The sequence below is a fragment of the Podarcis melisellensis genome (assembly GCF_964234715.1).
Source record: "Podarcis melisellensis genome assembly, chromosome: 6".
NCBI lineage: Eukaryota > Metazoa > Chordata > Lepidosauria > Squamata > Lacertidae > Podarcis > Podarcis melisellensis.
In genome coordinates, this window is record NC_138538.1 from 77171937 (window position 1) to 77199404 (window position 27468).

Consider the following 27468-nt stretch of genomic DNA (forward strand, 5'->3'; position numbering starts at 1 on the left):
AATAGCGATGGCAACATATATTGCTGCAATGGAGATATTTCGACTCCCCTACCCAGACATTGTTTGCCACCTGATAAAGCTATCTACAATAATATGTTGAGCATTAACATTTCCTAGTCTATCCCTGTAGGTTTACTCAGCATTCTATCAACACAAAACTACATATCTCTTGCTTGAAAGAATTACAGGCTGACAGCTGCTTCCCAGGTGGTCACGACATACAGAATTACCAACCAAAGTCATGTCAACATCTCTGGAATGAAAGATACTACACAGGAAAAGATTTATAAATTATCCCACTTGCTACAATGTGTTCCTTATGGATGCTTACGGGGTAGGGGGCAGAGAGGGAGAGGAAGAAATGAAAGAGCTCAGTACATTTAGACTTATAACTTTGCAGCTGAGGTGTCTGGGCAAGCTTTCTACCCCAGAAATAAAATAATGTATTGTTAAAATAAGGTTTAGTAGAGCACTCACACTTGTGGAGTTGCATGAAGGAGTGGTAGGTACATCTTTAACATATACGCTATTCTTTACAACAGTTTGTCAGTAACCTAAGAACTTTATGTAAAAGTTACCACATTTGTCTCTTGAAATCAGCCCCGACCCTACTGTTAGGCGTAGTGAAATGGACGCCTCAGGTGGCAGATGATGAGGGGTGGGGATTGGACAGAGCTATGTGTGCATCATGTCGCCTAAATTGAACTCCTTAAGCTAACCTGCTGCCCTCAGGTGCAATGGAAGACCCATGGTTGAAATCCAGATTCAGCTGCCAGTGTGGTCAGCTTGTGTATCTGGAATAAGGAAGGGGCAGCATCTTGTCCTTCGCCTCACACAGCAAATGTTTGAGGTCGGCTCTGATTGAAATACTACAAGTACTGAGGATATCTAACAAGGAGGACTTTTTATTACATTAAGTGCTTTGTTGTTGTTGTTGTTGTTTAGTCGTTTAGTCGTGTCCGACTCTTCGTGACCCCATGGACCAGAGCACGCCAGGCACTTCTGTCTTCCACTGCCTCCTGCAGTTTGGTCAGACTCGTGTTTGTAGCTTCGAGAACACTGTCCAACCATCTCGTCCTCTGCCGTCCCCTTCTCCTTGTGCCCTCCATCTTTCCCAACATCAGGGTCTTTTCCAGGGAGTCTTCTGTTCTCATGATGTGGCCAAAGTATTGGAGCCTCAGCTTCACGATCTGTCCTTCCAGTGAGCACTCAGGGCTGATTTCCTTCAGAATGGATAGGTTTGATCTTCTTGCAGTCCATGGGACTCTCAAGAGTCTCCTCCAGCACCATAATTCAAAAGCATCAATTCTTCGACGATCAACCTTCTTTATGGTCCAGCTCTCACTTCCATACATCACTACTGGGAAAACCATACGGACCTTTGTTGGCAAGGTGATGTCTCTGCTTTTTAAGATGCTGTCTAGGTTTGTCATTGCTTTTCTCCCAAGAAGCAGGCGTCTTTTAATTTCATGGCTGCTGTCACCATCTGCAGTGATATATATCTATATCTTTATTTGCTCAAAGAAGTACTTCACTGTCCTGAGCCTTCTGGAGACATCTTGGAAGGCTGGTCAGAAGGGAAGAGGGAATGGGATGAGAATGTAGACCTGGATCTTGGGGAGGGAGCCAGAAGTCTGGGAGGGGCTCTTCTAGATGCTGAGGTCATGTGGGTTGCTGGGAAAGTCCTGCCCCAATGTCTTTGGATGCCCTGACTGCCATGGTAAACCCCCCTGACTTGATTCTGGCACAGCCGCCTGTTAGTGAAGCACCCCACATATGGCCTGACTTGGTATAAGGAAGCTGCTTCTGTGTTTTTTTCTTTATTAAATTTGTTAATCATTTTATCTTTCCCAGGTCACCCCAAGGTGCCTTACAACCACCCAACTAAATGAACAACAACAACAAAACCCCCACACATATAAACCGGGGGAGTGGGAGGGAAATACATTAAAAACACCCAACACACTTCTAAATGCCACTGAGAGTTAAAGGCCTGCTTACAGAGGAAGGTTTTGCCTGGCACCTAAATATATATAATGGCAGCGCCAAGCAAGAACCTTCCACAAATGGGGAGCCACCATGGAAGAAGGCCCACACTCATGTTGCCATGCTCTAGACTTTCTCGACCTGTGGTCCCCAGATGTTGAACTACAACTCCCCTCACCCCTAGCTAGCAAGGCCAGAGCTCAGGGATGATGGGAGTTGTAGTCCAACAACACCTGGGGACCCACAGGTTGAGAACCGCTGCTCTAGACCTTTCGTGGAGTAGACACATGAAAAGGGCCTCAGATGATGGTCGCAGGGTCCAGGTCGGTTCATATGGGTCCCCATAAGTTCCTGTAAAATGACCCCCTGAAGTTTACTTCACCTTTGGGTTGTCAAGGCAGCCTGATGCACCACTGGATAGCATATCTTGCACCAGTGCTATTTTTCTAGAAAAAGAAGTGACAGAACTCACCATGAACTCACCTTGTTCTCTTATAATGGCAATGGCACCTACCTGAGAGGTGCCAGATATGAGTTCTAGTGAGTTCCAGCTGGAAAAAAAGCCTTGTTCTGCACTGCAGTCTTAACTACCCTAACCTAATGGTTTGGAAAACAGCTTGAAGCGGGCTTTCATCTTTAATTCATTCACGTTTGCAAGAATATTGTGCCTTGACATGTATAATTGGAAACAGCACGAAGAGTCAGACCAGCTAGGCACATGACATGCACAAAGAAAGAAACGAGACTGTAAATCTTCTGCCTTGTAACATGCTCCCTTTTATCTCCATAATACAGCATTATTGGTCCAGGCGTAATACAACTTCTCAGAAACAATTCCCTCCTATCATCCAGCTGCAGAGAAAACAGCGAGGAGTCTGGCCAGATGTGCAGGAAGGAGTGGGCAGTGTGTGCAAAGGGATGATGTGGCATGCACACTTTCCTCGAGGAACATGGAGCTGGGGAATAATTGCGCTTCCTAAGTTTATATTTCAACAGCGTCATCAGAACTAGAGAGATTAAAAGAGGGAGTGCAAGGGGTCAACTGAAAATTGAAAAAAAGAAAAAGAAAACTTTCCTTGGCAGTGTTGGTGTTTCATTAAGAGAAGTATAATAAAGCACAAGTTATATATTGGGGAGTTTTGACTCCGTCATTGTTTTATTTATAAATAGTGGATTAGCATATATGAATAGTACTTAAAAATTAAAGCAGCATTGTGCATCCTATCTTGCTAAGTTCCCCTTTCCTTCGCTTCAGCAAGACATCAGCAAAACATGTCTGCATGCAAACTTGCAACACTAGGACATACTAAACTTTGCTGAATGCATTACAGTGGTATCTCGGGTTACATACGCTTCAGGTTACATGCACTTCCGGTTACAGACTCCGCTAACCCAGAAATAGTACCTCGGTTTAAGAACTTTGCTTCAGGATGAGAACAGAAATCGTGCAGCGGTGGCGGGGAGGCAGCAGGAGGCCCCATTAGCTAAAGTCGTGCTTCAGGTTAAGAACGGACCTCCAGAACGAATTAAGTACTTAACCCGAGGTACCACTGTATCTGCATCCAGAACCTCGATTTTATTTGCTACAATAAACCCCTACTATGCAAGCAAAGTTGTTGTGTTTCTCTCACTCATATTGCAAAGTGAATCTCATAGCATCCAAACTCAAAACCAACTCAGCTTATTGGCTTTTAAAAACACTTACAAGCAAAAAAATTACACTTTATATTAGGCAGTGAAATGCATGTCTTAACAGAGTAAAGCATATACATTTTATCATTGAATTTAGATCCAGATCCAGTCAAATGGCTGCAAACAGTATATTTTTGGTGATAAAAATGCAGGTTTCCATGAAGTAAACACAATGGTTTGAAAGGAAAAGATGAGTCAACTCCAAGGCTAGGCAAAATATGAATTTTAGGATTAATTTTGTCAACTGACAATTGCATGAATTGAATTCTAACGTTGTTATTGCAATCATTTCCCCTCTAGGTCTGAATCTCAGGAATAACAAATAACGATAAGAGTCTTGCTAGAAATTCATGCAAATACTTTGTCAATGTGGGGACACTTTTGACTATTTATAAGTCATCACCTTAGCATCTAACCTCCCAGTATTTTCTCTCACACACTTTTCTTGCCCTTAAGTGACGTGAGACATAAAGGTAAAGGAGCCCTGGACAGTTAAGTCCAGTCAAAGGCGACTATGGGGTTGTGGAGCTCATCTTGCTTTCAGCCCAAGAGAGCTGGCGCTTGTCCACAGACAGCTTTCCGAGTCATGTGGCCAGCATTACTAAACCGCTTCTGGTGCAATGGAACACCATGACGGAAATCAGAGCGCAAAGAAACGCTGTTTACCTTCCTGCCACAGTGGTACCTATTTATCTACTTGTACTGGCGTGCCTTTGAACTGCTAGGTTGACACGAGCTGGGACAGAGCAATGGGAGTTCACCCCGTCACAGAATTCGAACCGCTGACCTTCTGATCAGCAAGCCCAAGAGGCTCAATGATTTCAATTACAGCGCCACCCGCATCCCTGTGATGTGAGACATAATGCCTACTAACACTACACTAAAGGTAAAGGTACCCCTAACCATTAGGTCCAGTCATGGACGACTCTGGGCTTGCGGCGCTCATCTCACTCTATAGGCTGAGGGAGCTGGCATTTGTCCACAGACAGCTTCCAGGTCATACCAATACCTATTTGTTAAGTTGTGGGTGAACATATCAGATGACACAGCGATTCTTCAAACAGCTCTTTATTCACAGGCCAGGACAGAACTGAACTGAAGGGCTCAGTCAGCCTGCTTATATAGAGCTCCAGTACCAAGTTACTGTAACAACTTTCTAAAACTATCCAATCACTGAACGTCACTTTCGTCCCTTCATTTGCATAACTATCTACAGTATCCCCCTGCTGGCCCAGGGTGAGAACTTCAGTACATAACACTGTTTTTACATGGTGTCTGGGAATCATTGGCTATAACATCACATCAGGAATATGGCAGACCTACTGTTGCCTCAGAGAGCAGGCTGGCTCCCTGTCTTTTAAATTCATGGTGACATTATTTTCTGGGAAATCATTGAATGTACAATGCTGACCCCCAACCCACTATTTCTTTACTTTTGTTGTGCAAAATGGCTACCAACAATCAGCTTACAGATTAAGGATATGCTAAACCATCGCTTTCCCCCTAGTCATCACCTTCACTTTCGAAAGGAAGGGTGTTTTTATGTGCATTTTGTTTTGTCTAAGCAAGGCAGGCTGTAATATTAAGTAGGATAAGAAAGACCAAATTCTGAAATAACCTTGAAAAGTAGTAAGTGGGCCATATGATGATGATGATGGCAGCAACTCTCTTTGTAGAGGTGCTCATGATGTAAAAGACAAACAGCATTATGGAAGACCCCACAACCTGCATTATATTCTCATATACAGATTGGAGGGTTTACTGCTGGATCTCAGCCACTTCCGCAAACAAAATGAATCAACCCAATATTCATGAGTTTTTTAAATGTCATGTTGATGGCCCGAGCAAATCCAGGTTTGTTCAGAAGTGATTCTCATCAATTTCAATGTGGCTCTCCATCAGATAAGTGTGCATTAGGATTGTAGCCATAAAATGCAACATTTATCTTTGATGAGCATCACCTGTGCTTAGGCAATGCATTTTGGCTTATATATCCTGTTACTATTTTAGCGTTTGATGCACACATGGCTAGATTTTGAATAGAAGAGTATGTAACGTTGATGAAGTGATTTCATAGTGCTTTCCACATTTTTTAAATTAAGCTTTCATTCAGGCCAAAGCCTGCCATTCATTCTACAACCTATAGTGACAGATACCCTCTGTAATTTATGAATAGCTATATAGTGATGATTCAGTCACATTTCTAAATCCACCCCCCAAAAAAGGTGGAAGAAAACGTAGTTAGTAGTGAGTTTCTTCTAGCGCATTAAATTCTGAATTACTAGTAAGAAATATGTGCAATGCTATCTTTAACAGAGAGAGCCCTTATGCTGTATCTTATATAAACATCAGCTTCTTTCTTACTTCTAAGGACAGAGAACAGGCCTAAATTCTATCTACCCCAAATGCCAAGAGGAGCAAAATGGGCACAGCTGTATCTACAGTAGAAAAAAGAGTGGGACACCTCCTAGGATTCATAATTTTATAGAAGGGCATCATTAGACACTCTATAAACGACTTCTTCTTTTTCTTCATCATCATCATCATCATCACTGACACAAGCGAAATTTTATTTTGCGACCTTTTAGCCTTTTCTTTTTCTTTTTTGGTTAATTAAAAGCAGTCCCTGATTAATCAGGCAACACATTTTTTTTAAGTCAGTTGTTTTAAATATATCTGCAACAGATTGTGCATCATCGGAGAGCAGCACGTCTCCACCCTTCATAATTTGGTATGCAAAACGTATGTGGATTGAATCAGTGAATTAATCAAAAAGCTATAAGGATAGATGGATTAAATCAGTAAATTAATCAAAAAGCCATGAGGATAGATCGGCTGGAAATTTATTTAAAAGCCTTTGTTTAACAGCCTTTGACCAGATGAATAACGTTAAAGGTTTACTGCGTGTCCACAAAAAAAAAAAAAATAGAAGCAAGACCCGCACAGCATCAGTTTCAAAATCTACTGAAGCAACGAGCGATGGCTTTTTGTTTCTCAGCCTTGGGTCCCCAGCTGTTGTTGGACAACAACTCCCATCATCCCTGATCGTTGATACTGCTTGCTAAGGGTCATGGGAGTTGTAGCCCAACAATAGGTGGGTGGGGGAGCCTAAGTTTGAGAAACAGAGAAGGCTGGAAACCGACCTGAAGCCGCTTTGCTTTACTACCGCCAGCACTTGAACACTACCTCCCTTTCCCCTACAGCGCATGCCCAATCCAAAGGGCATCTAGAGAAACAGTTTAAACTTCCGGTACTAAACTGAACGCAGGCATCAGCCATGAACACTCTGTGGCAGTGGCGTAGCGTGGGTTGTCAGCACCCGGGGCAAGGCAAGTAATTTGCGCCCCCTAACCCGTGGATTTGCGCCCCCTAACCCGTGGATTTGCGCCCCCTAACCCTAACCCCCAGATGTTGCGGCCGGCCCCCCTGCACCCCCCACGCTACGCCACTGGTTGCATTCATGCCACCTTGAGATTTGTTTGATTATTGTTCTCATTTGACACCATTTATAACTTATTTTTGGCCCGTCTTACTGATATTTGGGTAGAATAATAAACTGTTTCATGTTTATGTCCCTGTGCATCTGATTAAGAATGAACACAAATGGCCTTGCAAAATGCAGGCTATAAGAACCAGAAGACAAGCTTTATTTCAGACAGCAAATATGACTCAGGCACCCAACAGACCCCTCCAGATCAGGAAAGCTGCATTTCGTGGAGTGGTGGTGATGTCGGGAGCAGAGGCATGGGGGGGGGGGAGCAGAATCCTTTATTTGCTCACTATTTCCTTGCTGGGACACAGGTGGTGCTGTGGCTTAAACCACAGGGCCTAGGACTTGCCGATCAGAGGGTCAGTGGTTCGAATCCCCGCGACAGGGTGAGCTCCCGTTGGTCGGTCCCTGCTCCTGCCAACCTAGCAGTTTGAAAGCTCTGCACATGCTCGCGGAGCCTCTTTCTCAGCTGCGCGGGGCTTCCTTCCCTGGATCTGGTTTTCGTTGGAGGAGTGAGGCCGCGGCGCCCTCAAGCATGTGCAGAGGGCCGCGGAGATGGCGGGCGGCCTTTCCCCTGCGCGACTCCGCCTCCGCCCGGGGTGGCTCCCCGTCCTGGGTCCCTCCCCCGATGGCCGGGAGGAGGCGGGCAGGCGCGCTCGGCCGTGCCTGGCTCGGAGGACCAGCCTCCCTCGACGGGGCGCTCGTGGGGAGGAAGGAGCGCGGTGTCGGCGCTGTCGCTGACTGGACTGCCGGCCGGGATCGCCCAGGGGGAATCGGCGCTCTGCACGTGCTCCGGGGCCGGCTGGCTGCTGCGGGGAAACTTCACGCACCGCTTTCTGAAGTACGGGCGACGCAGCCTCCGCGAAGGGCTCGGCGCCGTCAGAAGAGCCCTGCGTGGCCCGAAGCTTGCTGCACTGTCCCTCCCCCAGATAGTCCCTCCCTCGCTCTCTCTCCGCACAGTGGGCGGCGACCTGGCAGCTCGGATTCGCACAGCCAGCACTGTGAGAGAGAGTGTGTGAACCAGGTAGGGCAGAGAGCTGCGAGTGCGCCCCCCAAAATGTTGCGCCCGGTGCGGCTGGCACCCCCTGCACCCCCCACGCTACGCCACTGCTCTGTGGGCATCATTAGACACTCTATAAACAACTTCTTTTTCTTCATCATCATCATCATCATCATCATCACTGACACAAGCGAAAAGTCTTCCGCTCGCCTACTATCAAAGAGCAAAGCAGCCCTCCAACTCGATTGACTACCGCAGTTCTTTATCGAAAGAGCGATGGGGACGCTCCCTTTGGTCCTCGCCCTCCTGAGGACGCCTTCACTCTCGCGAGGTTACCACTTCTCCCACCCGTTCCTCCGAGGTTTTCCTTCCCGGCGGCTGGAGTCTGCGGCTGCAGTGCGCATGCTCAGTCCGTGCGGCGAGGCGTCATGGCGGCGCCCAGCTCGGAGCAGACGGCCAGGCCGCCGCGGCCGGGGAGAAGCGGGCGCATCCTGCTGGTGCGGCACCTCCCCGCCTCGCTGACGGCTTCGGAGAAGGAGAGCTTGCTGAGGCACTTCGGGGCCGCTTCCGTGCGGGTCCTGTCCGACCGCGGGAGGCTGGTAGGGAAGGGGCGGTTGGGGCGGGCGGCCGAGGCGTGAAATGCCGCCCTCGGGGGGCTTCTGCCGCCTGAGGCAGCCTCTGGCATTAGGCAGACTGAGGCAGCTGCCTCGGGAGGCAGAAGCCTCTGAGGTGGCAGAACCAGTGCCGGATTTACGTAATAAGCTAAACAAGCTATAACTTAGGGCCCCTCCCCCCCATATACTTCTTCTTTAATTGTATTTCAGTTCAACAATTACTTTGAGAAAATACAGATTTTGTTATGTGCAAATGGCTTTAGATACCTATTAGGTCCATAAATAACCATATAGCATATATTCAACGCAAAAAACAGTGACAATTTGTTGTTGACAAAGGACAGCTGGATATATTAAGGCCCCCATTACCTTCAGTAAGGGACGTGGGTGGTGCTGTGGTCTAAACCACAGAGCCTAGGGCTTGCCGATCAGAAGGTCAGCGGTTCGAATCCCCACAACGGGGTGAGCTTCTGTTGTTTGGTCTCTGCTGCTACCAACCTAGCAGTTCGAAAGCACGTCAAAATGCAAGTAGATAAATAGGTACCACTCCAGCGGGAAGGTAACGGCATTTCCGTGTGCTGCTCTGGTTTCACCAGAAGCGGCTTAGTCATGCTGGCCACATGACCCGGAAGCTGTATGCCGGCTCCCTCGGCCAATAAAGCAAGATGAGGGCCGCAACCCCAGAGTCAGTCACGAGTGGACCTGATGGTCCACCTTTTACCTTTCACCTTAACCTTCAGTAGCTTAGGGCCTCACCAAAGCTAAATCCAGCCTTGGGTAGAAGCCTCAGCAGAAGCAGCGCCGGTTTTGGCTGGAGCTGCGCATGAACTTGCGAGCATGCCCTGAGACCCCCGGGTATATGGCGGTATATAAATTCAATTAATAATAATAATAAAAGTTTCCTGTGGCTTGGGCAGGATCCCGCCCGGATTTGTCGCTTCTCTCCCAGAACATGGCAGTTGGAGAACCAGGGGCAGGAAGGTCAGGGCGAGGTGGCGCTTCTTGTTTTGCCTTATGCCTTGATAGGGACGCACCACCTATGCCACCCAGGGAGGTCCAGCTGGTGTCTTCGCCATACACCTTTAGGCTCCAGGCGAAAGCATTCCTCTCCAACAATGCTTTTGGCTGATTGACGTCCAATGCCCTTTTAAAATGTGTTCTGAAAGCGGGGCAGGGGGGATTATGGGGTTTTTGTTTTTATTGCATGTATTCTGTTTTTTTTTTAATATTGCGATCAATGCCCGATTTACATATAAGCTAAACAAACTATAGCTTAGGGCTTCACTCTCTTAGGGGCCCCCAAATAATGTAAAGGGGAAAAAAACCTGGATGTCCATTTCCAAAATATAAGATAAAAAACAAATAAAATAAAACCTACATACAGCAACAGTGTTGTGTAGGCTCCGATGATGTAAGCAATGGGCCCCGCCTGCTCCCTAAAATATCACTGGTTTGCTCATTTCTATATATAGGGTGCCTACATTCTGCATGGAGTGGTTGCTTGGCAACTTATGCAAATGCCTTTAGATACCTATTAGGTCCATAAATTACCATATAGCATAAATTCAACACAAAAACCAGCGACAGTTTGTTGTTGAGAAAGAACAGGTGGACATATAAGAGGCCCCATTACCTTCAGTAGCTTAGGGCCTCATCAAACCTAAATCTGGCCCTGATTGTGATGTTAACACTGAGAACGGCCCTGAAATCTATGGTTATAGGGCAGCAAACAAATTTAATAAGTAATAAATAAATAATACTAACACACTTGTTTGTATGTGTGTATGGATAGATAGATGGATATACACGCACACTTTGACCATTTCTTAACATCTAGCACATGTATTTATTGTATCAAATTATAGACCACTTGCTTTAAAATAATGCAGTAATAATAATAATAATCTAAAAGTATGTGATAAGAGTTAAAACTAAAATGCAATGGCCAGTGTGGTGTTGCACACTAAACCAAATGTTGTGTTAGTGCAGCAGCAGAAAGGACCAGGGAGGAGCAAAGTGTCTGGGAGCTTCTCTTTTGGAGCCTGCTCACAAAGCCAAGTTTCTTCTATTTTCATGCCTGCTTATATTAAGAGTGCCATGCAAAGCGGCTCAAGATACATCTACAAATGTCTATGAGTAACCTCTACTCAGAATGCAGAGCAGCGCAAAGCAGCAATCATGTATTTACTGAAACTAGGAAACTGGTTAAATAGGGGATTCAGAGCTGGTTAGAAAACAGGGCTCAAAAAGTACTGATTCCACATCTTAGACTCTCTTTCTTGATGTTCCAGTTCTAACAAGGGGAGGAGAAAGAGAGATGGTTGCCCTTCCTGCTTTGTCTTTAGGTGCAGCCACATTCACATTTAAAAATTCTGCAATACATTGGATAATTTGTTTGTTAATGTTCTCTCTGCTTATATTGGAAAATCAACCTTTGGCATGTTCTTTCCCCCCCTCAGAAACACACTGCTTTTGCTACTTTTCCGAATGAAAATGCAGCTACTCAGGTGTGTATTTGAGACCATTACAGAATTTTGTTCTTTTATTTCTTTATTTCTTTTTTGCTGCAGTGTTCTATGGCTATAGGTCAAGATGTCTGCCTTTCAATACAGAAACAAAGTGTTGAAGATAAGTCTAAGGCTGCAGTCTTAACCCTGTTTACCTGGGAGTAAACCCCATTGATTTCACTGAGATTTATTTCTGAGGATTGGGTTGTAAGGCTGTGATTGTTTGCATATCTACTTAGAATAAACTCCATTAAGATTGGAGGGAGGACTTGCTTAAGAGCATTCATGCCTGGATAAGTTTCCTCCAAAATGCTTTAGATAATTACATATTTAGGTGTTGTTAGAAAACAGCAAGGACACTTTAGCAAATGAATATTAACTGTTAGCATAAAAACAACAGAGTATGGTACTGGTGCCTGTGTGTACATATTAGATGCTAATATTAAAACAGGCCTGCTTAACTTGTAAATGTGCAAATGCAGGCTACCCGCTAAGTGTTCAAGACTGTAGAGCAGGCTTCTTCAAACTCTGCCCTCCAGATGTTTTGTAACTACAATTCCCATCATCCTTGACCACTGGTCCTGCTAGCTAGGGATCATGGGAGTTGTAGGCAAAAAACATCTGGAGGGCCCAGTCTGAGGAAGCCTGCTGTAGAGAAACAGAAAATATATTGAGTTGCTTAGCTTTATATTTTACAGCTCTTTCTGTATTAAGATGACAGACATTATGTTGTCATCTTAACTTTGCTTCTCCTAACTTCTATCTTCTAACTTAAAACTGTAAAATCATTGGAGTAGAAAAATTATAAAAGATATGCATAAGATATCTATAAGTAACTTACATTATCGGAACAGAAATATAAGTTTCAGTGTCCAGTTCAAGAACTAGCAAGAAAGCAGTTAAATCCTATAGTCATTAACAGTGCAGTTTTCTGCATGTGTAGCAAGTCTTTTCTGCAACAAGAAGTAATTCTCACTGATTTTCAGCATGCCTTTCTCGCTGGTAAGTTGGTATATAATTGTAGGCAACAGTCGGGACATTATCCGTTTTGGTCATTAAGATGGATTAAATGGAAAGTTGTTGCTCTTCCCCCAAACAAACTTTCTCTCTATGTTGCTTAGTTTTTAGGCAAAGTAAATTGCAAGAGGGGAGAAGAAAGGAATAAACCGAGAGGTTGATGGGTCAGAGTGCATTTTAAATGTTAGTTGATTTAACTGCCTGTTGTGTTCAATTGAAGGCTTTATCGAGATTGCATCAGCTGAACCTTCTAGGCCACACACTGGTAGTTGAATATGCAAAGGACCAAGACAGTGTTTGTGCACTTAGCCAATCTTCTGAAAGTGAGAAGGACAAAAGGTATGTAGATGCTTCTGTATTTTCAAATTCAGTGGGCTTACAAAATATTTCTAAAATTCTTGAAAATATTTTCCAAAAACTCCTTCAAACTTTGCTGTGGTAAATACGGGAGGATCCAGGTTGTTTCTTCAGATCCCATTGTATTAATACTTTAGCTCTGAAGTGCAAGAAGTAAGTACTAGTGAATGCAGTAGGACTTCCAAGTAAGTGGGGTTCGGATTACAGCCTTATTTAGGCTAGGTTCCTGTGGTTACATAGCAGATACGCTTTTCCATTCCGTTTTTACCGTGTGACCATCATACTTGGCAGATCTTGACCCATTCAAAGATAAATTTTGGTCAGATTGTCTAGGACTGGGACAGAAGAAGTTAGGAGTTCTGCCACAAAGACAATTCTGTTTGATTTTTTTTCACTGAGCAAACATAGGAAGGGAAGAGAACTGAGCAGAATCAAAAATGCAGATTTTTACATATATGGATTCATCTTATTCATCACCTTTATTGGAATATAAATTACGGCTACTTCACAGAATTCAGCAATTGAACAAAATAGATTTGAGTGGGGATTGATATTTATGAGTTATGACTTCATAGAAACTTCCATATCTAGTCATTTATGTTGTGTTATGTTTACCCTTATTACTATTGTCCTTCATTTAGATAAAAACGAGTAAAGAATGAACAACAACAAATTTTATTGTGGCTCTTTTTTTTAATGCACTTTTTGTCCAAACACAGTGGGGTTCATTTACAGTTAGGGTTATTTCAACATACCTCATAATGTAGTAGATTGCTCTTGTGTGTGTTTTAGCCTTGAAGAACCAGTGAAAGAAGAGAAAGAACAGAAAGATCTAGGCTGCCTGAAGATAGAAAGTGGAATTGCTCCTAGCCATGGGTTAGTACTTGAGTTCTGATTTTGTATACAAAAATTGTTGTTGAATCCTGGCCTGTAAACCATTTGTGAACATGTTTAGGCAAACATATGAGAGACCAGTAATATTTTCTTAGCTTGGTTTCCAAGAATAAATCACATCCTCTCTGTTCCTACAATTATATCACTACCCTTTTCTTAGTATGTTTTTTTCCTGCTTCTGATTAAAACAGAAGTAGCTAACCTGCAGTTTGTCAGATGCTGTTTACCTCCAACTCCCATTGGCCCCAGTCAGTAAGCAATAGTTCAGAGTTCAGCAACATTGGGAGAACCAATGTTAGATACTTGCATGGACGTGGAACTTTCAGTAGATGTGACAAGCAACAGAGCAGACTTGTATGCTGAAAAGATTGCCACACTTAGTTTTCTGAGGACTCCACAAACCACTATCTGCATGTGTTTGTTGCCTGTCACTATTATTGCATATGGATTGGTATTTAAGAGCTACTATGAGAGTGTGTAGCAGCTTGCTCACACACATTTTTTCCTACTGCGTATTTGCACTGGGTAAGGGTTAGGCCAGGTGACCTCCCAGTTCTATGATCAACATGCTTTTGAAATTCCCTTTAGTTTCAAAAAATGGTGTCCCCTGTAGTGTTGGGAGCTGCTGTTCAACAAAGAGAAGCATTACAATCCCGTAGTTGGTAAATATTTTTATTAATCCCTGAAATCAGTCTCTGATGTTTCAGAATTCCTGGTTTGTGAGCTAGGGGTTTCTTTGTTTGGTGCTTTTAAACTCTAAATATTGAACTCTTCTGCATAGTGAAGCTTTTTTTTTTAATAGGTTTGAATTGTTTCTAAGGTTGGTTTGTTTCCCCTCACAGGTTAACTTTCCCTATAAATTCTTGCCTCAAATATCGATATCCCCCGCCTTCCAGTACAATCCTAGCCAACATAGCAAATGCCTTGGCAAGTGTGCCTAGGTTTTATGTGCAGGTAAGTGTAGATCCCCTTCCCCAACTTAAATTCAATACATAAACCCTATACTTACTAGTATGTTATTGTTGTTTAGTCGTGTCTGACTCTTTATGACCCCATGTACCAGAGCACTCCAGGCACTCCTGTCTTCCATTGCCTCCCGCGGTTTGGTCAACTCATGTTAGTAGCTTCAGGAACAACCATCTCGTCCTCTGTCGTCCCCTTCTCCTTGTGCCCTCAATCTTTCCCAACATCAGGGTCTTTTCCAGGGAGTCTTCTCTTCTCATGAGGTGGCCAAAGTATTGGAGCCTCAGCTTCACGATCTGTCCTTCCAGTGAGCACTAAGGGCTGATTTCCTTAAGAATGGGGAGGTTTGATCTTCTTGCCGTCCATGGGACTCTCAAGAGTCTCCTCCAGACCATAATTCAAAAGCATCAATTCTTTGGCGATCAACCTTCTTTATGGTCCAGCTCTCACTGGTATGGTATTGCCGAATTGTTATTTTAAGCAGCTGTAAATTATTTGCTAGGCCTTATGTCCTGTATCTGCTTCTTTGGAATAAGCTCCACTGATCTCATTGGGACTTACTTTTGTATAGGATTTTGCTGTGAATGTTGCGTCACTCTGCTCCTATTTGAGTTTGTATTGGCATCAGTTAATTTGAAAGTGACTGCAAAGGAGCTCACAAAGACTATCAGTATGAGTTACTGGATCACTTTTAGCAGTAAGAATATTTTTAGTGTGTTCTCATAAGCACTGTTTTCAGCCATCAAAGCTATTAAGCTATGGTCTGAAGGCACCATACAGCTACCATCTTGCTCAATATATGCATGTCTATCAGTGCCTGAATGGATTACTTGCTTTGGGATTATATGTGTGCCATCATGGATTCCATGGCAGAAGTAGGTAGGATATGCATGTTCACTGCAGAATCTAGGGGTGGTATTCATCTAAGTTTTACTCAGTGTCTTAAATGACAAATCACACGGTTCTTTAAAATTTCTTTCTGACCATTTTTTTTTAATGGCAAACTTCTAGTCCATACTTTTAGATGCTTGGAAGTATGTAACCATGTTTTCAAATATGTCCAAACTAGTTGATATTGTTTTACTGCCTAGGTCAAGATTTTACACCCTTTCTGTTATAATTGTTGTACAGATATCTCCCTGTATCGCCAAATTATTTTATCCCAGTATCCCATCTCCCTGTGAGAAAAAAGTCCTTAAATAAATCACATTAGGTAGATATATTAAATCTAGTTCTGTCTGGCAAGCACAACTTATTTTAACTTGTAGAATTATTCATTTTTATGGTTCCAGAATTTTATGTCATGTATTCTACTCACTATTGATCCAGAGTTAGAACTATTGATCCAGAGTAGTAAAAACTCTGCATACTATGTACAGAACACCACACCAGATGGAAAGAGAGAGAAACCCAGGCTCCTTCTGGCCTCTTTTTATAGACAGCATCACCTTGACAGAAAAAGATAAGAGAACCAGTTTAAGCCAGCTGTATGCAGCTTCTCTGAAGGAATAACCCAAACATCATTAACCTTCTGCTTGTTTCTTTCACACAGAGAAGCTTCCAGAACCCTCTTGAATTAATTAGAATAGGAAAGATCTCTGCACATCAGATCAATACTTTCTGTACTAAGAAATGCAAACTGACATTTTAATCTTCAGATGAAATATTTCCTGCCCATTAGCTATGGGAAATATAAAACCATTATAAAATACGCAATAAGTTTTGGTTTATGCAGAATACTTGAACGGTTGTGGCAAGGATAATATTCGTCCCATGACAATTAATGGCATGTTTACTCAAGTATTCATATTTGAGTACTTTGAGAAGATGCTAAGTTGCTCTTGTTATCTTTCAGGTTTTGCATCTTATGAACAAAATGAATCTTCCTCCTCCCTTTGGGCCAGTTACTCCTCGACCTCCTATGGTATGAAACTGTTATTACTTGAAGCACTGTGAATAAATGCAACATTGTACAGTGGTACCTCGGGTTACAGATACCTCGGGTTACAAATACCTTGGGTTACAGACTCTGCTAACTCGGAAGTAGTACCTCAGGTTAAGAACTGTACCTCAGAATGAGAACAGAAATCGCACGCCGGTGGCAATGGGAGGCCCCATCAGCTAAAATGGTACCTCAGGTTAAGAACGGTTTCAGGTTAAGAGTGGACCTCCGGAACAAATTAAGTTCATAACCAGAGGTACTACTGTATTTGTAGTTTTAAGATACCCCTTTCTTTAACATTTTTGGCTAGGATCCAAGTGGGAGTGTGAACCTAGTGGAATTTTTGGCTTTCCCCCCTTCAACGACTGATTATCGTGCCATATCAAACTGCTTTTGCAACTCCTCAGTTAGAAGTGTCACTCCATCTTTGGGTCCTGTTCTTCATTATCAAGTGGACCATAAAAGGTGTGCTTTGAAAAATAAAAAGGGAATTTCCTATCATGACTGAAATATAAGTTCAATATATTGAGTTGTATATTGACTCTTCTCATAAGAAGGAGAAGAAGAAGAGATGCAATTCATGTAGTCAAACTCGGTACTCGAGATCTGCTAAAGCATATTGCCCATCCCTCACAACAGCTAAATCTGCACTTTACATTGTGGTTACCCCACGTTCTGTTGGTACAATGGTGGGATAAATTGCACATGGATACATAAATATTCTTAACCTTGTTCTTTCCACAGTCTCCACTCTTGACCCATATTTCCTGGGTGTGCTGCAGGAATGATGCAGTAGCTATGGCCTTTTGTCCAAACCCTTTCTTATCACTGCCCACAAGAGGGTATGTGATAAAATAATGTCAATCACTAGACTGTGGTGCAGAACACTTGCTTGTTGAGTATATTATATATTTTCTCTCTCTCTCTCTCTCTCTCTCTCTCTCTCTCTCACACACACACACACACACACACACTCACATTTGAACTGTTAACAACTGAAATATCAAAAAGGTTGTACATTTTATTCTTCCTTTAGTATGAAGAGTACATCCCTTTACCGCCTCCTATTCCCCCTCTGCCTCCTGAGGAACCTCCTTTGCCTGAAGAGGAGGACAGTCAGGATTCGAGCAAAGATGAATCTGAGTATGAAAGTGCTGATGAAGAGGAAAAAGAAAGGTTAGTGATATTTTGTAGCCTGCTGCTCCCTGCGTAAAGGTTGATGTCCTTGTTTTTCTCTGCCTGCAAAGAGTTAGTGATATTTTGCAGTCGAAGAAGAAGAAGAAGCCGTCGCCACCCACCTGACTGGGTTTCCACAGCCACTCTGGGTGGCTCCCAACAAAATAAAACTGCAAATAGTTAAACTATGGGATTGGAATCCATAGTTTAGGAATTGCCTGTTCCTTAGTAATCAATGTCCCTGTTTCTTTCTTTCTTGAATACATAGCAGTAAAATAGAAGCCCACTTTAGTACCAGCTATGGAGAGACTTGCTAGATTTCTTTTATCAAGCAGTAAATATATTTTCAACTAATTTTAAACTTTGCTAAAAGTATTTCAAAAGTATATTTTAACCATAATTGAGTATCAATTAATTGATAGCCAGTGTGGTGTAGGAGTTAAGAGCGGTAGACTCATAAGCTGATGAACCGGGATCGCGTCCCTGCTCCTCCACCTGCAGCTGCTGGGTGACTTTGGGCCAGTCACACAGCTCTGAAGTCTCTCAGCCCCACTCACCTCACAGAGTGTTTGTTGTGGGGGGGGGGGAGGGAAAGGAGACTCCTTCAGGCAGTGATAAAGCGGGATATCAAATCCAAACTCTTCTTCTATCAAGGTAGGGTTGTTTTGTTCTTTTTAAAAAATACTCTTCTCTGCATTTTGTGTGGTACTTCCGCCAAATACTTACATCTCGTATCCATTAAATATACGGCCTTGCCCTTGAAGACCTATAGAGCATGGAATCAACTGATGTAATTCAAAGAAGTGAATGGGTAGGGAAAGCGTACCTCACCTTTAACTTGATAGGGGTTAATTTGGTCTGTAGACCCGCAAAATTGATCTTGATTTCAGATGCCCCCTTCCTTATAGCAAGTTTAGATCTGAGAAATAGCCTCTTCCCTTCCTGTGTGGTGAGGTTTGAGCTTCACTGGACTTCATCAGCACATTATCTTTCAGAGAAAGTGAAACCAAAGGAGACAGCTGCTTTGGCTGCTATTTCTCTTTCATTTACCAGACTCCTTTTAGGGCAGTGTTGTGTGTTACCCAATCATTTCTCCCCAGTTCTCCGTCTACCAGCAGCAATTCTCAAACCTGTGGGTCCCCAGATGTTGTTGGACTACAACTCCCATCATTCCTGAGCTCTGGCCTGGCTAGCTAGGGGTGATGGGAGTTGTAGTTCAACAACATCTGGGGACCCACAGGCTGAGAAAGGCTGGTCTACCCAGGGTTAAGGGTGGAAGAAATGGCAGGATAGCCAACATCAGCTTGTCTGCAGCAGTCTTCTTTTAAAAGCCAAACTCTGAGGGGGCGGGGAGAGGTTGGTTTCATTGATAAGTTTAACTATCCCCCCCCCCATATTTTCTGTTGAAATGCCTTTTTTCCAATAAAGTATTCAATGTGTTAATAATTCAGATTTACAAAGCTGATGGAATTGGCAACCCTCCAACCCAAACGACGGATCCCAACAAAGCCGCACCGTACGAGAAAAAAGAGAAAGATCAAAGACTTATTAAATGTCTCCCAGCTTGCTTCCCACAGGTATGGATATATGAGTATTGAATGTGGATCATTGCTATGTAATGAGTACTTAGTTTGCACTTCCTTTGAGATACCTTGAGAAATTACCTGACTGAACTGTCAGAATTATTCAGCAAGCAAAAATATAGATTGTCCAGCAGTGTGATTGTATATAGCACTATATTGTAAGAAAAAAACAGTATTACCAGAATATTGCTTACAACTCTTACCTGTAACGAACTTAGCAACCCTGTTTGCAATCCCTTTAAAGAAATGTAAAATCATTAAGGAGTAAACAATTCTGTGCATAATCTTTCTTGTAAAGAAGCTTTAAATGAAGCTTTAATGTTGTCTTTTTGAACAGCAATTTGCACCCAGCCCTGTCGCCTTCAGATGTGTTTGAGCAGCCACACCCTGTAGGTCTCAAAAAAATTGAATTTCACATATCTTCAGAGAGCCCTGGCATTCTTCAGAAAAGCTTGGCGGAGCAGCAAAACAATGGTATGCTGTGTGTGTCAACTAAAACGTGTTTATATGTACATGAATTGTAGCACATTAATTTGGTTGAGGTCACTTGTGTCTCAGGATCACGTCCCAACTAAACGTTCTCTGTGTTTAATTGTCTTAGACATCTATGCAGCCATTGATGAAATATCTGGTGAAGGGTTTGGAAAAATCTTACCCGCTCTCCTTTCCAGTCATAAAGAAGAGACAGAAGAGGAAGAAGAAGACGACGAAATACCTTCGGAATTTGTTTCTAAAAGAGAGCTAGAAAAAGGCAGAGTCTCCCATAAAGGTGATTTTATTACCATTAATGTATTTTTATGACACGCAATGAGGATGTTGCTTTATTTAAATGTGATGAGCTTGTTTGGCTATATTGCTTAGTTGATTTGGGTTTTTTCACATCAAATATACATTCTGTTGAGAATCAGTTTTAATTATTTAATTAAGCCTATTTTCTAAAATGGAGATTACAGCTATATATTTTTCTTTCTGTGCTCAAGAAATGGAAACTCTTGCTGTCTTCAGAAATTATGAGCCCGGTGAGCCAAATTGTAGAATTTACGTGAAGAATCTGTCTAAACAAGTTCAAGAAAGGGTAAGTGGGAATTGAGCAGAAAGTGTTTGGTTCCTTCCACAGAAGTAGCTAACTCTTCCTGCTCTGCTTTTATTTAAATCCCAGGATTTGAAGTTTATCTTTGGAAGATACGTTGACTTTTCATCAGAAACTGAACGTATAATGTAAGTGATGGCTGGGTGACTTCTTCCGTAGGTTGAACCGCTCTTGACTCGGTGAGCCAAATGATATATCCATGAACTTGTATGTTTCCACCTATTTTCCAGTAGAGGAGTCCAGCATTCTTTTTAATGAAAGACTATAGTGAGGATCATAGAGGATAATGAAACATTAGGATTGAGAGCGGCAGGGTGGGCATGGGGGGGGGGCTATACCACATGTGACAATAGAGAGAGAAGAAGCCACTGGGGTGTAGAAGGAGAGTCAAGTCAGAGAAATGTGGCTGAGAAAGTGAGATTGTGGGAAGGGAAAAATTGTGCACTGGAAAAAATAGGGCATGGAGAAAGGAATTAGGAGAATTGGGAAGATAGCTAAGGATGTTGCAAAGGAGGGGTGTGGGAAAGAGAGTAAACATGTACCAAGTGAGGATGCTGTTCTTTTAAGAGAACTGTAATTCTGTTACAGAATGTTGTTCTAGTAACAGAACTGCAATTTTATTCCATGGGTGCCACAGCTTGGGAAGCTGAAATGTATAGTGATGTATCAGAAGATACATCTGTTTTGTCAGAAGCATGCAAGAACCAGAGCAGGCTGTTTGTACAGCAGGACTCTTCTGAAGTCCTATTGACTATTTCTATATGAACTGTGAGAACTACTGAAACAAATCATGGCCCCTTCATCTGTCGCGATATGTACTGGGCAGCTGAAGCATTTACGTCTTGCAATTTATCCTAGGTTCGATATACGCTTAATGAAAGAAGGCCGTATGAAAGGACAAGCATTTGTTGGGCTTCCCAATGAGGGAGCAGCTGCAAAAGCTTTGAAAGAAGTCAATGGATATGTTTTATTTGACAAGCCTATGGTGGTCGTATCCTTTTCTTAAAATAAAAAAAAGCTTTCTGTTTCATTTTCAGTTAAACATTGGGCCTGCTTTTAGAATCTTGCTTTTGGTAGCAAGATTTATTTGCAAATTATTTGTCCCCATTTAAATTGTAGGCAAATACAGACATAGTTGTTGCAGCACAGGTGAGAGGGAGGGGAGTGAACCAGCTAGCAGAGTCCTTCACTCATTTGCCGTTTTCCTGTGTTCCTCAGCCCTCTCCATTGCCACCAAAGGAATACACTTATTTTCCTGGCTGCCTTCACTAAAGCAGCCCTCAAACTTTTGTCTCCTATGTAGTTCTCTACAGCCTGCTTCTTGTACTGGGTTGAGTGGAACCCAGTGAAGTCATGGAGTGACAATCAAGGCCTGGCACAGGCAAACTCTGCCCGTCCAGATGTTTAGGACTACAATTCCCATCATCCCTAGCTAACAGGACCAGTGGTCAGGGATGATGGGAATTGTAGTCCCAAACATCTGGACGGCCAGAGTTTGCCTACGCCTGATCAAGACAATCATACCATCCACAAATTTTGTTTTTTGCTTTTAAAAAATGGAAAACCAGTTATTAAAACAGTTACTGGCCCATTTTGCACATGACAGTGAGCCAGGGCTGGTGTACCTGTTGGACTCCCAACGCACATCAGCCTCAGCCAACATGGCCAGTGGTCAGGAATGATGGGAGTCACAGTCCAGAAATAGCTGGAGGGGCCACAGCTCCCACCTCCGTAGTAAGCCATAGTCAGAAATAAATCATAGCTTATCATGAACAAAAGTGTTCTGGTGCATGCTGCTCATTGTTTCCTGCTTCACATACACCCCTCCAACTCCACCCACCACTCCAGTCTCTTCTCCATTCCTCTTTCTGGCTCCACAATGTCTTGGTTCTGGTTGCATCAACACAGCAACAATTATTTTAACAAAAATCTTTCTCTGCAGCAGTAAAAAGGCAAAGTGAGTTAGATTTTTCTCCCATCTCCAGCTGAGGTGGTCTAACAAGCTTTTTTTAGTTTTAATAAATAGAGATTGAGAAGTATCGTAATTTTGTGATGCTTTTGTGTCCCATAGTCTGTTTCTTGCATCCACCCCCCACCCCCGCCGCTTATAAATTGTTCTTGTTAAAGCTTGCCGTCAAGACTTTTATTCCTTAATAAAATCCAAGCAATTTGCTCGATCCGCGAGACCAAAACCGGATCCCAAAGAGGAAAGGAGAAAAGATAAGGGGAGAAGACCCTGAAGGTAAGTAAACTCCCTTGTATTCCATTTTGCCCTCCTAACTTAAAAAAAAAAAGCAAAACACAGAGAGCATGGCTGCATTGCCTCTGAAGTGGTGAACCTGACTTAGACTTGACTTAGAAAACTAGGTGGTGGTGAGATGCGTTCCCCACTAGCCTCCTTCTTGATGCGCCAGCTTCCGATGTGCAACAGGAATCTCCTTGTGTGGGCAACGTTCCATCAATGTGTCATCGAAGTGGTACAATCCAGACGCAGGTTTGCTTTCCAGTGACAAACAGGCCTTGACCACCAACGGGAGCTGGTTTAAGAAAAGACTTCTAACTTCTGCTTGATCAACACAGTAGCACGTTTTTTATTTCTGGCTGAGAATATTTTTTTATAAATATAACCTTTTGCATTCATTGTGTCATCAGTTATAGAATGTCAGAGCGCAAACGAATTTGGCCTTTGGGCTCCTCTTCCACTGTTCTCCTAGAACTGTGGGGTCTCTGGCCCTTGATCTAAGATCAAGTTGTATGGCTGCTACAATCGCTTTGTTATCATTTATGATACTGCGTGTTTTATGTTTGTAAACTGGCCGTAGGATTTGGTTTCTTGAAGATGCAATAACAGCAGGTGGCCCTAGACGCAGATGCCAATTCATTTTAAAAAAGACACATCTAGACAGTCAAGTATGCATGTAGTATTGCAAATGACCATTGGGAGGAAATCGGAGCGTTGGTTTTGAGTGTTTTCATCCGTATTTTCCAGTAATCACAACGTTCGTTTTTGTTTACCAGCTTGAATTGCTGATGGTCATAGATGGGGGAAAAACTGGCAAATCACAGGTTGAGCACACTGCTGAAGTTTGACCTTTATAAATAAAATTGCATTCTGTTGTGTTACTGGCTTCCGTAACCCTGTATCCTTTGCTAAAACGATTGTATAATTTCCATCAGTTGTTTAGCAAAAATAGCTACAGATGAAAATAATGTATCCATTCCATTGCAGTGTCTTTTTAAAGACGGATATTTCTTATTGCTGGGGTCCTGTAGCTTTGGTAGCCAGTCAGAAATTGTGCTTGCCCTCCTCCTTCCGAAGGGGGAGGGACAGATTCTCGACTTTGACTTTCTTTGGCTCTGCATAACAGCAGAGGCAAGTTTCTGTCTCCTTCCAAGTTTGTCTCTCTCCAAGGATCAGTGCAAGATTGGAGAAATCCTCTTTTTTTCTCTCCTCTGATCTCACCAGAATAGCAAATGTGCAGCACAGTGCCATAAACAGGAGATAGGCTCCACTCAAGGAATACGAATGTTACAAAAACCACTCTTTCCCGATTGGTTTTTATGCTTAAAAAAAAGAGCAAAAGTAGCAGACAAAAGTTGTCTCATGATAAGTGGCCTCCTGATGCATCATTTCCCAGAAATTATTTTTAATGTATATAATTGGTATAGCTGGGTAGCCAGAAGAATTGTAGTGGGACCATGCTAATACATTCTAGCAAAAACTACATTGGAGACAGAAATGCTTAGCTTTTGAACATGGCAAAAAGCCAGAATTCTGGTGCGCATTCTGGCATTGTACTGATCGAATAGTTAATACTATATTCTTTGTATTGGATTCAGAGCTGTTCTCCCGAGTTCCTGGTGCATTTGGTCTGAAGATTTAAAAATGACCACTGTTTTAAAATAGGTAGTCTAAAGAATGAAAGCTGTAACAGAGAATAAAAGGATTAAACCGCATTCTGCTGTTCTTCTTTAGAAACATTCCTGCCTAAATACTGCAGTAATACTGTGTCATGCAAAGTGTATCCTTTCTTGCTGTATCCTTTTTTTGTATATATACACATCTTTTTTTTCTAGTAAAAGGTTCTAGTGTTCTCTTAGCATTGTGCTATGTGGTCATCTAGCAGATCTCTAGTGATAGTTTGTTATTTTACTAAACATAGCCCCTGTTTGTTAACTTACCCATGGAAGTTTATAGCCTTAAAATGTACTTTTTAAAAATTCCTCATATTAACAGTAGCGCAATTTTGGGCTTGCCAGGCCTTCAGCAAGTGTAAACCTCTCTGCTTACGTTGGTAGAGTTTTAAATGCTGTTTACCAACTGAAGATCTGGCCTCAACTCTATATTTTTAACCGTCCTCCAATCTCATGGTATCCAGAGGAAAACAGCAACACCTCCACAGCAAAGTAATACAATATGCATCTTTGGCTGTTTTTTTGTAATCCTCCTTACTGGATAGAGAGCAGCAAGTGAAGCGGTATAAATGGAGCAAACTAAATTATCTTCTGCTTAGTCTTTCTTGCTGCTTTCTAATTTGTTCTCAGGCCAGCACCATCTTCTGTATAAGCATTACAGTAAAATACAGCTATTTCACAGACAGTTTTAGCCTTGGATCCCTTAGAACTCAAAACCACAGCCCTGCAAAAGGAAATGCTCTTTCCATTTACAGGAGGGGTCTGCATGGGTCCCATCCTGATGGGATGTTGTAGAGCAGTTTTTGCTAACCTTTTTCCTGCAGCCACCCCCTGTTGCATCCATACTCTTCCTAATGGTTCCCCAAACCCCTGGAACAGCTTTTGCTGTTTTTGAGGAAAGACGGATTTGGTAAAAATTCCCTCCCTCTCTTTGCTCATAGCGGGAGCAAACTTTTGCTCACAAGCTCTCTGTATCTTAGCCTTAGTTTTTCTTATTATCCAAACTTTTCAGCTTTCTACTTTAGAAATGTGTGTTTTCAATGCGCCTTTAAATCGTTCCAGGTTCGTTTTGAGTTCCCTGTCTTTCAAGCTCTGGGAAGAAGATGCACGGTCGGCCGAACTATTCAACAGTGCGTAAAAGCATTTAACATGTATTTAAAACATGACACAAATGTTCTGCTAACCTTAGGTGTGTTGTGTGCTTTTAAACAATGGAAGACCTTGCAGCAAGTCACATAGTGGATGTGGAAAATGTTTCAATTAAAGATCTAATAAATTATTCACTTTTGCATTGTTTCTGTGTTCTTTTTTCTTTGCCAAAGCATTCGTTTTTTTTCACACAGCCAATGACATTCAATCACCATACCATAACCCTGTTTTCAGCTCAAAAGCATATTCTCCTGTTCTATCACTTCACTTCCCTAAGATATTTGAATAACTGTGCAGATTGCAAGCTTGGGACCCTGAGGCTCGGAGTAGAAAACTCCCCATATTCATTCTTAAAATGGAAGAGGAAGATTCCTGTCAGCGCTTGTCCTACTTCAGAAATGCAAATATTAAAGTGCAGCTGGAATTAAGTTAGGGTGGGACAGACTTGTCCATCCCTATTCCCACATGGATATTTTGAGGTAGGAAGGAGGGAATAGCTCAGTAGGGCACAGGGCTCTTAATCTCAGGGTTGTGGGTTTGAGCCCCACATTGGGCAAAATATTCCTACAATGCAGGGGGTTAGACTAGATGATCCTTGTGGTCCCTTCCAACTCTACAATTCTATGTATCATATTTTTCGCCCTATAGGACACACTTTTTCCCCCTCCAAAAATGAAGGGGAAATGTGTGTGCGTCCTATGGGGCGAATGCAGGCTTTCGCTGAAGCCTGGAGAGCGAGAGGGGTCGGTCGCACTGACCCCTCTCGCTCTCCAGGCTTCAGGAAGCTATCCGCAAGCTGTGGGAGAGTTGCACGACTTCCCGCCGGGCTCCCTAGGCTTGCGGATAGCAGCCTGTTCTGGGGGCTGGGGTCGGGGGAAGCTCAGGCTGGGGGGAGGGGAAAATATTTTTTTTTCTTTATTTCCCTCCCAAAAAACTAGGTGCGCCCTATGGGGCAAAAACTATGGTAGATTATTTAGGCTAATGATGGAGAAATCTTAAGGAAACTGCTCTAAAGCATCACAAATAAATTGAGTATTTGCAAGGTGGAGAGAAGGCCACTTTCCCTTCTTGTTTTAACACACACTGCAGCTATTCCAAGCATATTTACACTGCATCGCCTCTGCCACACCCTTTAAAAATTATATTTAAAATTGTGCAATTGTATGTCCAAAGGGCCAGATTATTATTTTTTAAAAATGGCTCCATCCATGTTGTATCGGTGAGGATAGCTCTCTTTTTGTCCATACGGTGTGGTTTTGTACATAGTTACATGAGAAGTATTTTTACCCAGTAGGGTGGTGGTGTTGAGCTTTGAAGCTGCCCATGCAAAAAGAAGAGGCAACAAGTGGTCCACTCTCCAAAGTGCAACATTTGAATCAGTCCTTGAGAAGGTTGAGTTGTACGTTCCGTGCCAAAGATTGGGATCAATGGGATGAAGGAGGGAGAATTACGCTAAATGGTATTTTACGATCACAGTGTTTGGAGCACAGAAGAAACGCCACAGTGCTGCTGCAGCAGCACAACCAGACACCTTCAGCTGCCCTGGTCGCAACAAAACATGTCTCTCCCATATCCGGTCTCTACGGCCACAGCAGGCGCTGTAACTCCCCAACGCTTCGACCACCCCAGAAGCCTCACTCTTCCATTGTCTCCCGAAGCAGAGGGATGCCAATGTTCCATTCCAAAGATTGCTTCAGTGGGATGAAGGAAGGGCACATTACATCAAAATTGGAGGCCAAGCCAAAATCCTCTAACTTTCCTATACTGTATTAAGCACAGGATCTCTCTAAATGTCTTCCATGTCATTAGGTTTGACAGAGGCCCTGTTCCTAGGGCACTGAAAAGTAATGAGCGATAACAGAGGAGGATGACAAATGTTCTTACTAGAGCTGAAGGCTGCATTTGTGTCTCGATAGTCATTTCCCAACCATGGGCTGATACATGCACCTAAATTCAAAACCCACTCCTGGATTTTCATTACAAACTCGCCAAGACTCTTTATTATTATTATTCAACAAAAAGCTGAAACGTGCTACTAAAACAAAACAAAAAACAGTTACAGATAGGTAGCCGTGTTGGTCTGCCATAGTCAA

General features: G+C 42.8%; 1 protein-coding gene across 5 annotated transcripts; it reads left to right on the top strand.

Moving 5' to 3' along the window:
• The first annotated feature begins 8577 nt into the window (after positions 1–8577).
• RNPC3 (RNA binding region (RNP1, RRM) containing 3) lies at positions 8578–25515 on the top strand. Of its 5 annotated transcripts, none has more exons than XM_081916063.1 (15): positions 8578–8767; positions 11242–11289; positions 12527–12645; positions 13456–13539; positions 14400–14511; positions 16376–16444; positions 17499–17638; positions 19090–19215; positions 19559–19695; positions 19823–19990; positions 20202–20296; positions 20381–20439; positions 21170–21302; positions 22477–22557; positions 24288–25515. In XM_081916063.1, exons 1-14 carry the CDS (start codon positions 8597–8599, stop codon positions 22549–22551), a joined length of 1536 nt encoding a protein of 511 aa, XP_081772189.1. In that variant the 5' UTR covers positions 8578–8596; the 3' UTR covers positions 22552–22557; positions 24288–25515. The 5 variants fall into 5 exon arrangements, with proteins under 5 accessions (XP_081772189.1, XP_081772190.1, XP_081772188.1 ...); XM_081916064.1 differs by having other exon boundaries at positions 25289–25515; XM_081916062.1 differs by having other exon boundaries at positions 22477–22553; positions 24219–25515.
• Positions 25516–27468: the final 1953 nt, after the last annotated feature.

What these genes read in the sequence shown, in the direction of transcription:
- RNPC3 (XM_081916063.1), top strand. Translation starts at nt 8,597, where the DNA reads ATGGCGGCGCCCAGCTCGGAGCAGACGGCCAGGCCGCCGCGGCCGGGG. An exon ending in GATGAAGAGGAAAAAGAAAG is followed by an intron (nt 17,639 to 19,089) that starts GTTAGTGATATT and finishes TTAATAATTCAG; the next exon opens with ATTTACAAAGCTGATGGAAT. An exon ending in TCAGAAACTGAACGTATAAT is followed by an intron (nt 20,440 to 21,169) that starts GTAAGTGATGGC and finishes AATTTATCCTAG; the next exon opens with GTTCGATATACGCTTAATGA.